The following is a 14,175-nucleotide window of genomic DNA, read 5'->3' on the forward strand; positions in this document are numbered from 1 at the left end:
CAGGAGCACGGACAGAGCATTTCTTGCATCCTTCAGTTAGCAGGAACGCGCTTAAACCAGTGCCAGATGTGGGAGCAGCCTCTCTGGTTTCGCTTGGGCTGGAGGACCGGGCACGGCTTCCAGCTCCCATGTCATACACATTATAGGTGGGAGTGAACAGGGAAAAGGCTGTTGGACAAGGCTCCCAACTTGATGTATGGACGAAGCCTTGGACCTCAAAGGAGGAACCCCTGTGTTTAGACCAGTTGTGTGGCAGGAGAAAGCTCAGAGATCATGCAGGCACCTTTCACAAATACTACATTCCCTTAAATAAGAAGTTATGCTGAATCGACAGAGGACAAGGAAATTGCTGGAAGAGAGAGGAGTGTTTTCAAAGAAGCAGCGAGTAGTTTGCGATCAGTTCTCACCCATTCCCAGCGTAATCCCTGCCATCGAGCAGGACTCAGGTTATTAGTTTGAAGCGACGTGCTGAAGACGAGCTGTTGTGTTGCACTGATGGCGTGCACTAGACCAGGACTTGAGTTGCAGAGTCCAGACGTGCTCTCCTGAAGGTTCAGATGGAAAGTTGAGGTTCAGACCCCGCTCAAAGCTGGGAGGAAACGCCGCGCTGGGAGATGTGCATCGCAGTCTTGGGCCGCTCTCAAAGCTTGCAGAGAGCCTGCACGCCCTCTGCCATGAGTGTTTGGGTGGTCCTGGGGTTTGTGGCGTGGTCTGCACATTGAAGCATATACATCTCTATCCCAGCAAAGACAGTGCACCGTATAGCACTGAGATTAATCGCTCTCCAAATCTGCAGTGGAAAAGCAACTACACAGCATCGGTCCTTGAGCAGGGAGAGCATTTTTGTGGGAGGCAAGATTTCGGCTGGTAGCGTGTTGTGTACCCAACTGCAGTGTTGTGTTGGGTCCAGTGCTGTCCCGGCCGTGAGTTAGAGAAGCCTTAGTGCTGCTCTACTAGATGAATCTTTGCCATATTCCTTAAAGGCTAATTGTGGCACACGGAGATCAGCAGAGTACAGCTGCGCTGGGATTTGGGAGCAGGGAAGAGACGGGAGGTCAGCTCCGCTGGCGCTTTGCCATGTAAAGATTTCCCCTTACATCATCTGGCTGCCGAGGGCGAGTTTACATCTGCTTTGCACCCCGAGGGAATTGCCGTGTCAGGGAATGAGGTTGTTGCGAGCCCTGCCTGGCGCAGCCGAGACCTGCGGCACGGCCTTTGCTCCGTCTCCCTGGCATCAGCAGGGAGACGCCCGGATGCCAGACCCGGATTTTCACCGGAAACTTTCCATGTCAGCTGAGCTTTTTGGAGGACTGAGTAGGATTTGTGGATGGGAGGGGAGGAGGAGAAGGAGGAGAGAGTACCAGAAAGGCCAACAGCAGCTTGCCTGTGATGTGGGAGGGCACTGGAGATGGGCAGAGCAGGGAGGAGCATCTCCAGGGAGCCCTTCCCCGGGCTCTTCACTCCTCTCTAGCAAGTCCCTCCCTTGTTTTTCATTCAGAACTAGCTAAATAAATACAAATAGGCTTTAGCTCTATCCTGCTGGGGAACAGGGAGAATTTTGCAAGACGGGAAAAGTGTTTCCTGCCCAACTTTCTTCTAGAAAGACCCATCAAGCAGCCACCAGCCGTGAGCCCTGCACAGACGTGGGGCTAGGGGAGCGTTTGGGCCAAGGGAGGAGCAGGGCCAAGAGCTTGTGGGTCCTACCTTGATGGAAAGCCATCAGCCATCCCTTCTGCGCCAAGAGCACGAGCCACCACAGGGCTTGCTGCCATCCCGAGGCAGTCACCGCAGCTGCGTGGTGTCGACACCATGGGGCTGGTGGCAGGGTGCTCCACCAAATCTGGTCTGTTTATTTGGAGGCGGGATGTGTCCCGCGGTGATTTGAGAAGAAAGCATGGTACGGAGCAGGAGGGGAAGCAGGGCTTAAGGGCTTGGGAGAAGAGCAAGCACAGGAGGTGGCCAGAGGAAGAGCCTGGTGCATGTTGGGCCGGCCGACATGTAGGGCTTGGCCAGCTCTCTTACAAGGAGCGCATACCTGATCCCATCTCTCTGCTTTCTATTTTTGCACTCAATATGCTCGCTACATTAGCAGGGTTGGCTTGCGAGAGATTCAATAGCACTCTCCTGCTTTAAAGCAACTTTTCTGAATGCACAACATGAATCCATCGGTGGGGTCACATAGTAATGCTTGAAGTCAGAAGCTATTTTTAAAACTAAATTGCAGAACCACACATGGCTTTCATTAGTGCTTTACATCAAATTTGTCAGCTAATTAGTGGTTTTTCATCACTGGTTTTTGCATAGTATTTTATTTGTTCGCTCTTCAATATTGTCTTGCGACACCCCCAGCCCTATATGCAGTCCCTGGCACTGGTGCTGCCAGCGGAGGAGGGAGGGAGAGGAGAGCTTTCAGGAGACCTTCCCAATCCTCCTGATGGATGGACTCGCTGCGTTTGGAGTATATTCCAATATTACGTGTCTGGAGTGGGCGGTTAGCAACCCGTGTGCTCTTTTCCCTCCCTACCTCCATTTAGTGTTGTAAATGATGTATTGCAGTCCCGAACTGTCTTCGGTTCGGAGGAGGAGAAAGCAAGAAAAGTTGCCAAACATGACTTCATAAGGTTTGACTTTAAATTGAACAAAGTTTCTTGAGTGTCTTGGATTTTTTTTTTCTTTACAAATAAAGGGAGTACAGAGAGCATGGTTTGCTAATGACTGGTAGTTACGGGTCATTAAGCTCACTAACTGACTTCAGGATCAGAACTTTCTAATAATGGCAGTAAGCACTCTTTTAACATTTATTTCTCTTTTTAGGGATGGGGAGATGTGATTACTATTCAAAAGTCTGCAGTTATTTTTTCTGTTCATAATTACAGAGGGAGCTTGCTATTTTTAAGGCTGTTTTTAAAACATTTGAAAGTATTTGGTGAAATAATTTCTAAGGTTTTTTTTCTTTTCTTTAACTGACCCTTGAAAAGCTCTGGAAAACAAATACGCAGGAAAAAATGAAAATATGTTAAAATAAGGAATAAAGCAGTTACTGAAGTGTAATAATCCTGGTTTATAGCACACTTTCCATTTAAATTGTTTTTATTAGAGATAAACCTGTTAAGCGTTGAGGAATTAAGTGCTGAATGGAGAAGGTTGTTTCGCTGCTGTATAAATGAAGGATCCCAGTATGCAGAAAAAAGTACGGCTGGTTTTACAAGTGAATTATTTGCCAGTTTGAAGGGCTCTGGTTACTTTGGCGTCTGCTGTAAAAAAATGGTGATTTGTTTGTTGTCAAGAGGGATGCTATTTTTTTCAGAGGGGCAAGAGAGATTTTAGCACTGGGGTTTGTAGGTACTATGGGCTTTCTCATCGTCCTTACGCCTGGTTTGTTAGAAGGAGCTCAAGGAGAAAACGAGGCAGAGGGATTTTTGGGAATTTCTTGGCACCGCTGTTGATACACAGACTTCTGGCTTGCCGTCGCATGCGGCGCTTTGGGACAATATTGAGAGGGAGCAGCCTGCAACTCCAAGTATCAAAAGTCAGTAATGGTGTGAAACTCTCCTCATTTGGGAGGGCTGGGGGAGAGAAAAATTCAATATATCGCTAAGTCTCAGCATCTCCTTTCAGACAGCTGGTCCTGGAAAATTTCATTCAAAGACTGCAAATTGGAGGTCCCCGCAATCGCTCTTACGATTCTTGAGCAAAGGTGACTTTGGAAATTCGTGACAGCGGAGGAAGGTCTTGTTTTATTCACTCAACAGAAGTGAAATACAAGGGGAAGGGAGAAAGAACAGATCTGTGCGGAAAATGTCACTCGGGCTGTAACCTGAGCCTTAGCGAGCTGTGCCTTTTGGAGGGTTTGGTGACCCTCCGAAAATCCTTGCTCTCTGGCTGCTATTATTGTAGCCAATTTCCAACTAAAATAAGTCTTTTGTCATCACCAGCCATGCCGCCTCTCGCTGAGAAGAAACAAAACTTGTGCGTGGCAGCGAGGGCAGCCAAGCTGAAGGTCAGAGTGCAGAGGCGGATTGCTGCATCCCCGGGGCCGGGGCTGGATCTCACCCGTGGGGCCGGTGATGCACCAACCGGGGAGACTGACAGTGACCTCTGGAGACAGAGCCTGGGCGAGAAGCCTAAGAGAAAACATCCTAGTAAAATCCAAATTGGAGAAAAGAGGGTTTCCTCCTCCTCTTTAGGGTTATGCAGGTGGAATAGCTGGTTTTTTCTTGCTTTTTGGGACACGGTGGAAAGCGCAATCTCGTGTATCCAAAAGGGCAAGGAAAAGCTAGCTTGAAAAAAATAATAAATACTTTAAACTTCTGTGTTTGCCCAACTGTTCAAATGTTTCCTCCATGCCAGATCCTTCCCCTTGAAAAAAAAAAAAGGAAAAAAAAAAGCAACCCAAAGCATTGTTTTGCAGAGTTCTCAGCTCCCCGCGGGCAGGGAGATGGGTACAACTTGTACACTGAGGGATCTCATGTTGTTTGTGCCACTATTGATTTTGCTCTTTCGGGGAAAAAAACCCAAACCAACAAACCCCTTCCACATCGGAACAAAGGTACCAACGCATAGAGCACCGGTATGGGGAAAAATACTTTATGCAAGTCTTTGAGCCTGTGCGGGTCTTTACTCACACGAGTAAGGTTATGTGGCTGTCTTAATCATTAACTTAATTTTTATGCAGAGTTGTATTTTGACAATACTCCATTTGAGAAGCACTTAATACGCAAATAGCTTTTTTAGGTCCTGATTCCTCTGAACTTTTAAAAATTAGAGTGATTTGGGATTTCTTTGTCTTAAGATAGGTGAATGTGAACATATGGGAAAAGGGGCAGTGAGGTTTTTCCTGTTGGCTTTTCTGTTCCATCGTTTTTGCTGGTGTTACATCAGCCTGGCGCTTTGGAAATTCAAAGAGTGATCAAAAGATCTTGGCCCTTCTATCAAAGAAAAAACCAGGGAGTATGAAGAAATTATCCCCGTGCCTGTATATTTCTGCAGCTACAGATAATTAGCAATTTTGCTTGCAAAGAGTTCTCAAATGTGATTTATAAACCTAACAGCGCTGCATTGTGCTCTCTCAAGGCAAGCCACATTAGTAGTTTTAATCTGATGGGTTCTTACGAATTCCAGGTTTGGGATGCAGGAAGAAACTTGAAAGTGAATACTTTCTTCTTTTTTTTTAATGCATAGTGGTTTGGAGTCTACTATAATGCAAAGTAAAGCGTTCTGTTACAAAGGCAGGGAGGATGGGACAGAAGGTTAAAGGGCATCCTGGAAACAAACAGCTGGACCAGTTTATTTAAACAGATACAAGGATGGGGAGCTGACCTCCGTTTGACTTCTAGTGGGAGGAGCGAGAATGTCATTTTATTACTTTGCCCAGAAGGAAAATGTTCTTGCGTCTGAATTCCCCCTGAAGAGATCCAAACACTGGGCTGTTTGGCAGAATTGCTACTTATAGAAAATACTTACACGAATGCGTAGGAAGAAGATAACTGTTAAGTACCTGTGTGTAAAATGTTCTTAGAGCAGATATCCCGAGCGATAGCGTGGGGCAAACAGGTGAGAATATGTTTTACTCTAGGCACGTCTTGTGGATAATTATTGGTAAATTCTAGCTATGTAGTTTATTATTCAAGCTATATAGTTTACTAATGAGCCCCCCCTTCTTACTAAAAGCGCTTGCAGTTTGGAGGAGAAGGAAGAGACGGTTGTGAAGTTGGGGCGTGCATGCTCATTGTTGCTCAGGGTTTCTTTGGGGTAAAAGCTTTTGGCAAATGAAGGTTTCCGTGACCAGCCAATCTCACGGCTACCAAAAACCCTCCCCTCCTGCCGCAGTAACAGGTCCTGGCAGTCGGGCAGGAGGAGGATGGAGTAAACACAGCAAGAGCCTGCCAGGCTTGCAGAAGGAAATGGCTGGGACACTGGGGTTTTGTGTTGTTGTTTTACTTAGGAGAGTTACTGTGAAAATTGCTTTCTGCAAATGCAGATTACAGATAATAAACAATTTTCTAATTGGTCATGGCGCTAAGGCAGCTAATGGGGGAAAAAAAGCAGATTTTTTTTAATTGCTTATTTCGCATGGTGTTTGTGCTACACCTGTGCTTATAATGAGAAAGGAGAATTAGTCTAACCTTCTGCTCACATGATTCTAATTTTCATGGTTTGTACAAGATAATGATAAACTGATTTGCAACACCGTTTGCTGGAGGTGGCGGGGGGGGGGTATTGGAAATGTGTAGAAAAACTGATCCAATACTGTTGCTGACAAAACATGACCTAGTTCAGGTGTAAGGTTTCCAGATCAGCACCCGGAATTGGTGCCTTTGAGCCCATTTTGTTGAGACAGGTTTGATTAGGACTCAACATCTTGATTAATTTTTGCGGGAGTTTGGGTAATGGGAGTCAGTCGGGAACGGGAGATAGGAGGAGACCGAAATCACTGTGCTGGCCTTTGATGAGGGCAAAACAAACAGCACGGGGCGGTGGTTTGCAATTCCTCTCCCCGCCGGTGTAGGGGAATGGGTGGGAAGAGCTGCTTCCCGCGGGAAGGTCCTGGTGGCTTTATCTCTGCGGTGGGAGAGCTCCTGCTAAGCCACCCCCAGCAAAGGCAACAAAAGCAAGCACCAAGTAGCCCTTTGTGGACTTTCCCATTGCGTTTTGCAAGTGTAGTGTGGTTTTATCCACGCTCACGCTTCTTCCTTTACTAGTAAATATTGTGGCATACACGTTTTTATTATTCTTTTTCTCTCTCGTAAAGAATGTAAAGCCTGGTTATAAGGCTTTGCCGTGATTAAATCTCGATGGAGATGTTTTCCAAATGGTTTTTAACTAAGCTTTCTGATGAGCGAAACCGCAAGAGAAGTTCTAACGCTCTTCAGACAGGTTCCCAGCCACGGTTTTGAGCCTCCTGATTTCAGTGCCACGAGGACTGCCCGCAGAGGAGACCGGGGCACTTGTGACCTTCTTCTGTTTTGCTCCGAATTATTTTGAATATTCCTTTCCCAAATAAGCATTGCAAAACTAACTGAGGCGAAAAGCTACAAAAACGCAAGGAGTACGGTTGCAGATGGCTGTTTTTAAAAACGACCGTACCTTTTTTTTATTTCCAAAGATCTGCTTTTCATTGTTCGGGGGGAATTTTCAGTAGTCCAGTAATTACAGTTTAACAAGATGTTTGCTGTAAATGGTCAGGCCTAGCTGGAGAAAACAGGATTATAAATTCAATTACTGTAAAGCTATGACCTCGCCTTGACCCCTCAGACTTTGCATAAAGGGGGGGGGGGGGAACCCACCAAGAAATGGCTAGGAGGAATGCACGGCTCTGAAGTCCCCAGCAGTGTGACTTAGCGGTGATAAAACTCCAGACGCTCCCTCATTTGATGGGGTTCTGCCATCACAGTTCATTATCTTAATAGTGGGCATTAAAAGGGAATTAGGTTTGCCAGAGGTAGGGGCAGGTTTTGATAAAAAAAATTGGAAAAAGAAGTCAGAGGACATAAGGCAGAAATGGCACTAATGAGGGGGAGGTAGCAGATGCCCTCACGAGCATCTCGACGGCTTCACCCGTTTTTTTTGTGCCCTGTTCTGAATTGAGAAGAGCGTTGCCGGTATTGTTTCCTGAAAACTCGGCTAATTCCCCCATGAAAAGATGAAATGGAAGTGTCCGACTGTGGTAAAAAGCAGGCAAACATAAATCAGCTCGGAAACCCTAAGCTCGTACTCTCAAAGGTCATCGGGGTTAGAGGTTTTGCAGTATTTGCATCCGCACGCAGCCCGACGGAGAGCACCGCGGCGGGGCGAGAGGGCTTGGGGATGGGTGGAAGTCGTCCCTTCCATAACCGTTTGCTTTCCTCTTTTTTGTTGCAGGTTTATTAATGCTAGAAGAAGAATAGTTCAGCCCATGATAGACCAGTCCAATCGAGCAGGCAAGTCCCCAATAGTAACTGTATTCAAGTCACGCAGGCGAAAACCATCCTCAAGCCATTCACCGGGAGGTCCATTACCTGGTAAATAAATGAGAAATGAATGCTGGGAGTGATTGACAATTAAAATACAACCAGCTTTGTTTCATTACAACCCTAATCATTTTAACATGATTAAAATATTCAGGGGAAAAAAAGACATTGAAAATTCAAAAAAAGAAACTAAAATGATCTGCTCCGTGACCGGACTTTCCGTACACGTTTGGAATTAAAGTTATTTCTGGGTTTTTTGGTAGTTGTTTTGAGTTTTCCTTCCCAGCTCCTTCTGCTCTTGTGACCACTCCCTGGTGCATGGCTTGGTGTGGAATTGCTGTAAACTTTATTACCTGTCAAAAGGGCAAAGGGGTCAGAATCGCTTGTGGGACTCAGTAAAGTTCAAAGACATTCAATGAGGTAGAGCTTTATGTGCTTTAATAACCCAAGGCAGCTTACTTCTGAAGCCAGCTTTTAATGTACAGTTAAAACCTCGAGTTCAGGCCGTGGTACTTGGTCCTTTTGTCCCTCGTCTCTTCTTTTTAGTAGCTGTCTTTTGGGATCGCTGCGTGTTTGGGGTTTACTTGGGGGGGGGGGGGATTTATTTTTTTTTTATTTTAAAATCTCAAGATTTCCCGTGCCGGTTCTGTCTGGGGTCTTGGCTCGCAGCTCTGTGTGGGTATTTACCATCGAGGAATAGCCTATTACTCCCAGTTGGTTTTGTTTTCTGAGTCTCGCTGCCAAACTATCCAAATCCATCGTTGTCCAAGATGCCTTTGGGCCACGCTTCCTCTTCGAGTACATTCGATTATTTTGTCATTAGAGGTAAATATCTGGCACAGACGTGTTCAGGTCCTGCTCTTAGAAAGGCACACGGGCGTAATTTAACACACTGCGATTTCAGTGTGACTATTCCAGCCATAAAATCCGGCTTCTATACAGGTCTTTGCATTGACGGCAGCAGCGGGAGCAGCTGGAGCCGAGGCTCCTCATGTCTCGCGATTTCGGATCGCTAACTTCATTTCCAAACTCACAGTAGGAAATTAAGCCAAAACTAAGCAAGCTTGTTAGCCCGGCCGCTAAATTCGAACAGTAGATGTTTTTCCCTCTTTATAGAGCCAGCATCGATAGCCGTCTCATGCAGTCCGTGGGTGGGGGGGTTGTGTCTTGACACCGTGAGAAGAGGCGACCCTTTTGGCTGTCGCTAAAAAGCAATGTTCTGCGCTTTTCCAGTAAGTCAAGGAACACCCTATAACCCCGACGGGCAGCCGATGGGAGGTTTCGTGATGGACGGCCAGCAGCACATGGGCATCCGAGCACCAGGTAAGCCCCCGGGGGAGCGTCGCCCACCGATGGTGACCTCGGTCGCGCCACCGCAGGTAACCGCACCTCCGCCCTCCGCCGTCGTCTCAGCTGCCTGCCTTGCCTCGCCTGTCTTCTGCCTGCCTTCAACACCGCCGAGGGAAACCAGGCATCTTCTCGCTCGAGTGGTCCTGGGCCCTCTGCCGTGCTGTGTTTTGGAAAGGGGCTTTTGGCACTATCTGTTGACTTTGCTCATTCTCTGGCATCTTCTTGGATTTTTATCTCCCTCTAGGACCTATGAGTGGAATGGGCATGAATATGGGCATGGAGGGGCAGTGGCACTACATGTAACCTTCACCTAGGTAACCAATGGCAAAGCCAGGGGGAAGTAAGTACAAACGGGGTCTTTGTTCTCACTTTGTCCGAGGGATATTTGTCTCCTTGCATTTCCCTATGTTCTCCCTGCCCATAGCCTCATGCTTGTTCCTTCCTTTCCATCCATCCATCCTACGCCTGGGCTCCTTCGGGTTTCTCTCCCTCCGGTTCAGCTCAAGCTTTCCAAGCTCCCAAACCCCCCCGTGCGCGCGCGTGCGCGCCGTACATTGACGCCGCCGTACATCGACGCCGCCATACATTGATGCTATTATCCATCCCCGAGCACATGACAAAACAAGAAGCAGCCGGGGAGGTGGGGGAGCCCGTCGTCTTGGCAACAGACTGATTTGCAAAATGTAAGCGGTCTGCAGCAGCGCAGGGAGAGGAAAGAGCATGTCCCCAAAGTGTCATAAATCTGTCTAACCGCAGTTGATGCATGAGTTACATTTCTCCCGCTAACCTGCAAGACACCAAAAAAGCCAAACAGAGACTTCTTGTAGGTAAAAAAAAAACCAACAAAAAACCCGGTGGCTTCACTTAGTTGCGTTTTGGAAGGCAATGGATGAAACTTTGATTTTTATTTTTTTTTCCAAGTTTATTTCTCTTTGTCTGTCCGTCATAATGGGATTACGTGTGGCAAAGGAAAAAGAGAGAATACAAAATAGAGGTGTGCGCAGCAGGCTATGGAGCTTAGCCCAGGCTAATTGACTATATCCAAATTAAGTATGCCATCACTTGCAGTGTGACAAATGGATTTGACTTATTCAGTATACAAAAATAGAGATCATTAATGCAATCTTCAGTGGCAGGCCTCGCGAAGAAAGCCTAGAAAAACTGTCCCAGGTTTTTTTTTTTTTCCCCCTCTTGTCTTTTTGTAGGGGAAAATACTTTATACAAATTTTAGGTTGTTTTTTTTTTAAAAAGAGTAAAGCGGTTTGAAACACCGAGGCACCGGTACCATGTTTAAATGGTGCCCGATTCTGTTCCTTTCACTTTCTTTCTGGAGTTAAAAGCAGTTATTTCAGCATCTTTGTTGTGCCCCCAGCCTGTATTAATGTAGGGCTTGAAGTTACCCGGGCCAAGTGTATTTCATAGTCGTCTTCTCTGGGCGCGAGTCAAAACTAAGTTTTAACAATTAGCTGTGAAAACATTCCTCTGAGCTTGGGAATGCAACAGCCTTATTACCTCATCATGGAAATTTCTAGCTTAGTTAATTTAAATATTGTTTCTTAGTTTCTGGGTCAATTAAATTTAAATGATGTATTTTATGCTTCGTGACCAATTAAATTAATAGGTTATTACAAAAAATATTATCATCTTTTTTGATTAAAGAGCTGAGTACAGTATATTTTATAAGCAATTTTCATTAGTTCAAAACTGTTCCTTTAGGCTAGATTAAGCAGCTATTCATTGCTAGAGCCTTGAGACCTGATTCCAAGGTGTTCAGCGCATTCACAGCGCACTCTTACTTAGAACTAAAGCCAATTGAACGTACTTAGCAATAGCGTATGCCTTTCACCCTTGATGATTATGGAGCTTATAGCTCTCCGAAACAATACACCTGTCAGTTCCCATCAGCTACAGCAATCCAAGCAGAAGGCAGAGGCCCACGGAAAGCAGGAGGTTTTATTGTTTTAGGTCCAATTTTTTTCTTATTGTTCTCCCAAACCCACTGAAAGGTTGACTGAGTTGCGCGTCTGATTTTTTCAGACAGAAGTGAGCAGGGGGAAAGAATTAATTGATAATTGTTATTGGTTATATATATATTTTTTAATGTGTTTAAAAATACAGGTTTGATTTAACAGTCGTCCTTAGTAATCCTATCAATTTCGGCTTCGCATGAGGCCTTTGTTCAGCGATGTATGTGCTTGCTGTATAGCGTCTGTTTGAATGGCACAGATACTTGGGACAAATTCCAAGTGATCGGGCTCGAGAGCTAGATAAATAACTGTTGATAAACCTCAACACCGATTTAACCCATCTCTCCTCCCAAGCCCCTCATTAACTACTACGGATTCCCCGCCTTGTATTCCCAGCACGCTTTTACACGCAGGGAGATGATGGTGGGTAGCTGGAGCAAGGCCACGGGGGATGGAGCCCACCTGAGAGCCCTCGCAGGGCTTCCCCGGCTTGGTGCCACCACCAACCGTGTGACGTTAGTCATCATTGGGCTGGCTCTGCCTCTGGCACGCTTCCAGACCAGAAGCGTCTCCATCGCATACGTTCCTAACCGTAAAAGCAGAAAGTGGTTTTATCTCCCAAAACTCTGCATTTTGGGGGGGGGGGGGAAGATGCTCTTGGGGGTTTTTTTGACCTGGGAATCATTCCCGTTGCCATCATTGTGAGTCCATACATAGGCTTGGATCCCACAAAGGCAACTGCACTCGCGCGCCCGTGACTCCACGTCCCACCTTTGGCTCGAGCCTGGCCTTCCCGTGCCTGAGCGAAGGAGCTTCACGGCCCGATGTCGGTAGCCGGTCCCCAGCACTCACCACCGCCTCTTTCTCTCCGCAGGGCTGCAAAGTATGCCAGGGGATTATGTGTCTCGGGGTAGTCCAATGGGTATGAATATGGGACAGCCAAGCTATACCCCACCCCAGATGCCCCCCCATCCCGCTCAGCTGCGTCATGGCCCCCCCATGCATACCTACATTCCTGGACACCCTCACCACCCAGCGATGATGATGCATGGAGGACCACCCCACCCTGGAATGCCCATGTCAGCATCAAGCCCCACAATGCTTCATACCGGCGAGCCGGCAGTGAGCGGACAAGTGATGGACATTGATGCTCAGTAGCTTAAGGGAAATACACGTTGTCTGCAGCGACGGTAGATTTCAAACATTGTCTTTCTGCAATGACTATGGAGTTCTTGGCGTCAACTTTGGACCAAGGGACGTTCTGATTCTTCACAGGGACCCTGAAAAGCAGGAAAACACCAACCGAAGTCAACTTCTGGGGACATGCTAAATACCTATATAAGACATTAAGAGAACAAAGAGTGAAATATTGTAAAATGCTATTATACTGTTATCCATATTACGTTGTTTCTTATAGATTTTTTAAAAAAAATGTGAAATTTTTCCACACTATGTGTGTTGTTTCCATAGCTCTTCACTTCCTCCAGAAGCCTCCTTACATTAAAAAAAGAAGCCTTACACTTTTCCTGCAAATGACAGAAAGGGCTTATTTGCAGGATTTTTAGAGCATTAAAATAACTATGTCAGGCAGAAGAATCTTTCTTCTATCCTAGGATTTCAGCCATGCACACTCTCTCTCTCTCTCCTCTCTCTCCTCCTCTCTCTCTGTCTGTCTTTCTTCCCTTTCTCTCCCTTTCTCCCCCTCTCTCCCTCTCTCTCTTTCTAGCCTGGGGCGTGAATTTGCATGTCTAATTCATTTACTCACCATATTTGAATTGGCCTGAACAGATGTAAATCGGGAAGGATGGGAAAAACTGCAGTCATCAACAATGATTAATCAGCTGTTGCAGGCAGTGTCTTAAGGAGACTGGTAGGAGGAAGCATGGAAACGGAAAGGCAGTGTATTTGAAGCCTAATTGTCACATCAGAGCATCCTTGTCCCCATGCAGCAACCACCACCTTGTACATCACTTCCTGTTTTATGCAGCTCGAAACATGGACTGAAGATTTATTTTTAATATGTTGACTTTCTTTCTGGGCAAGACATCAGTCATGTGTGCATTTTTTTTTTTCCATAGTCCCATCATGGAGCATTTATGTATACATTGTAAATAAATTTTGTGCAAAAAGGACTGGAAAAATGATCTGTATTATTGCAATTTTTTGTAAAAGTAGCAGTTTGGTATGAGTTGGCATGCATACAGATTTACTAAGTGGGATAAGCTAATTATACTTTTGTTGTGGTTAAACAAATGCTTGTTGATAGCCTTTTTCTATCAAGAAACCAAGGAGCTAATTATTATTAATAATAATCATTGCACACTGAGTCTTAGAGTTTCTGATTGAAACAGTTTGGATTGTATAATAACTCAAAGCCCAGTTGTAGTAGTTTGAGTGCAGTAATGAAATCTGAATCTAAAATAAAAACAAATTATTTTTTGTCATGGTGACTCCACTGCTTGCAAAATTTGTTTCCTGCCCCCCCCCCTTCAGTATTTGTAGCCATTCTATCCCAAATTGGGAGCCGAGCAGCTACAAAACTCAGCTAGCTCCAGAGATGTACCTATCATTTGCTATTTAAAGAATGTAAAAGTAAGTGCTACGCTGCGTAAAGAAACTTTCTCGGAACTTGCACTGTAAATTGTCAGGATGGGAACTGTTGCCTGTTAATAAATGTAATATCGGAGGGCATTATCGGACAGAAATTTGTAAATAGTATTACCCCTCCCCCCCCCCCCCCCGGCCAAATTACAGTTCTAATACGCAGTTTAAATTATTTGAGCCACTGACCTACTACGTTTCTTTCTGGAACTGAACATATAAAGGGAAGAGGAAAATAAAACTTGGAAAACGTCGCCCGGGCAATGCATATTTGTAAGTAAACGACGTGCTGGTGCGAGGGGCTGCTG

At 45.8% G+C, this 14,175-nt stretch overlaps 1 protein-coding gene across 3 annotated transcripts in view; it reads left to right on the forward strand.

Annotated features, from left to right (window-relative positions):
* MEIS1 (Meis homeobox 1) overlaps window positions 1-13,710 on the forward strand; it is a 110,998-nt gene extending 97,288 nt beyond the window's left edge. For 2 of the 3 annotated variants that reach the window (XM_076335025.1, XM_076335023.1), the window contains exons 10-12: window positions 7,861-8,000; window positions 9,183-9,272; window positions 12,141-13,710. In XM_076335025.1, the coding sequence (XP_076191140.1) occupies window positions 7,861-8,000; window positions 9,183-9,272; window positions 12,141-12,424 (514 nt within the window). In that variant the 3' untranslated portion in view covers window positions 12,425-13,710. Of the gene's footprint in view, window positions 1-7,860; window positions 8,001-9,182; window positions 9,273-9,543; window positions 9,640-12,140 lie in introns of all 3 variants that reach the window. The other variant, XM_076335024.1, reaches the window with a different exon arrangement.
* Window positions 13,711-14,175: the final 465 nt, after the last annotated feature.

This window comes from Aptenodytes patagonicus, chromosome 3, assembly GCF_965638725.1.
Source record: "Aptenodytes patagonicus chromosome 3, bAptPat1.pri.cur, whole genome shotgun sequence".
NCBI lineage: Eukaryota > Metazoa > Chordata > Aves > Sphenisciformes > Spheniscidae > Aptenodytes > Aptenodytes patagonicus.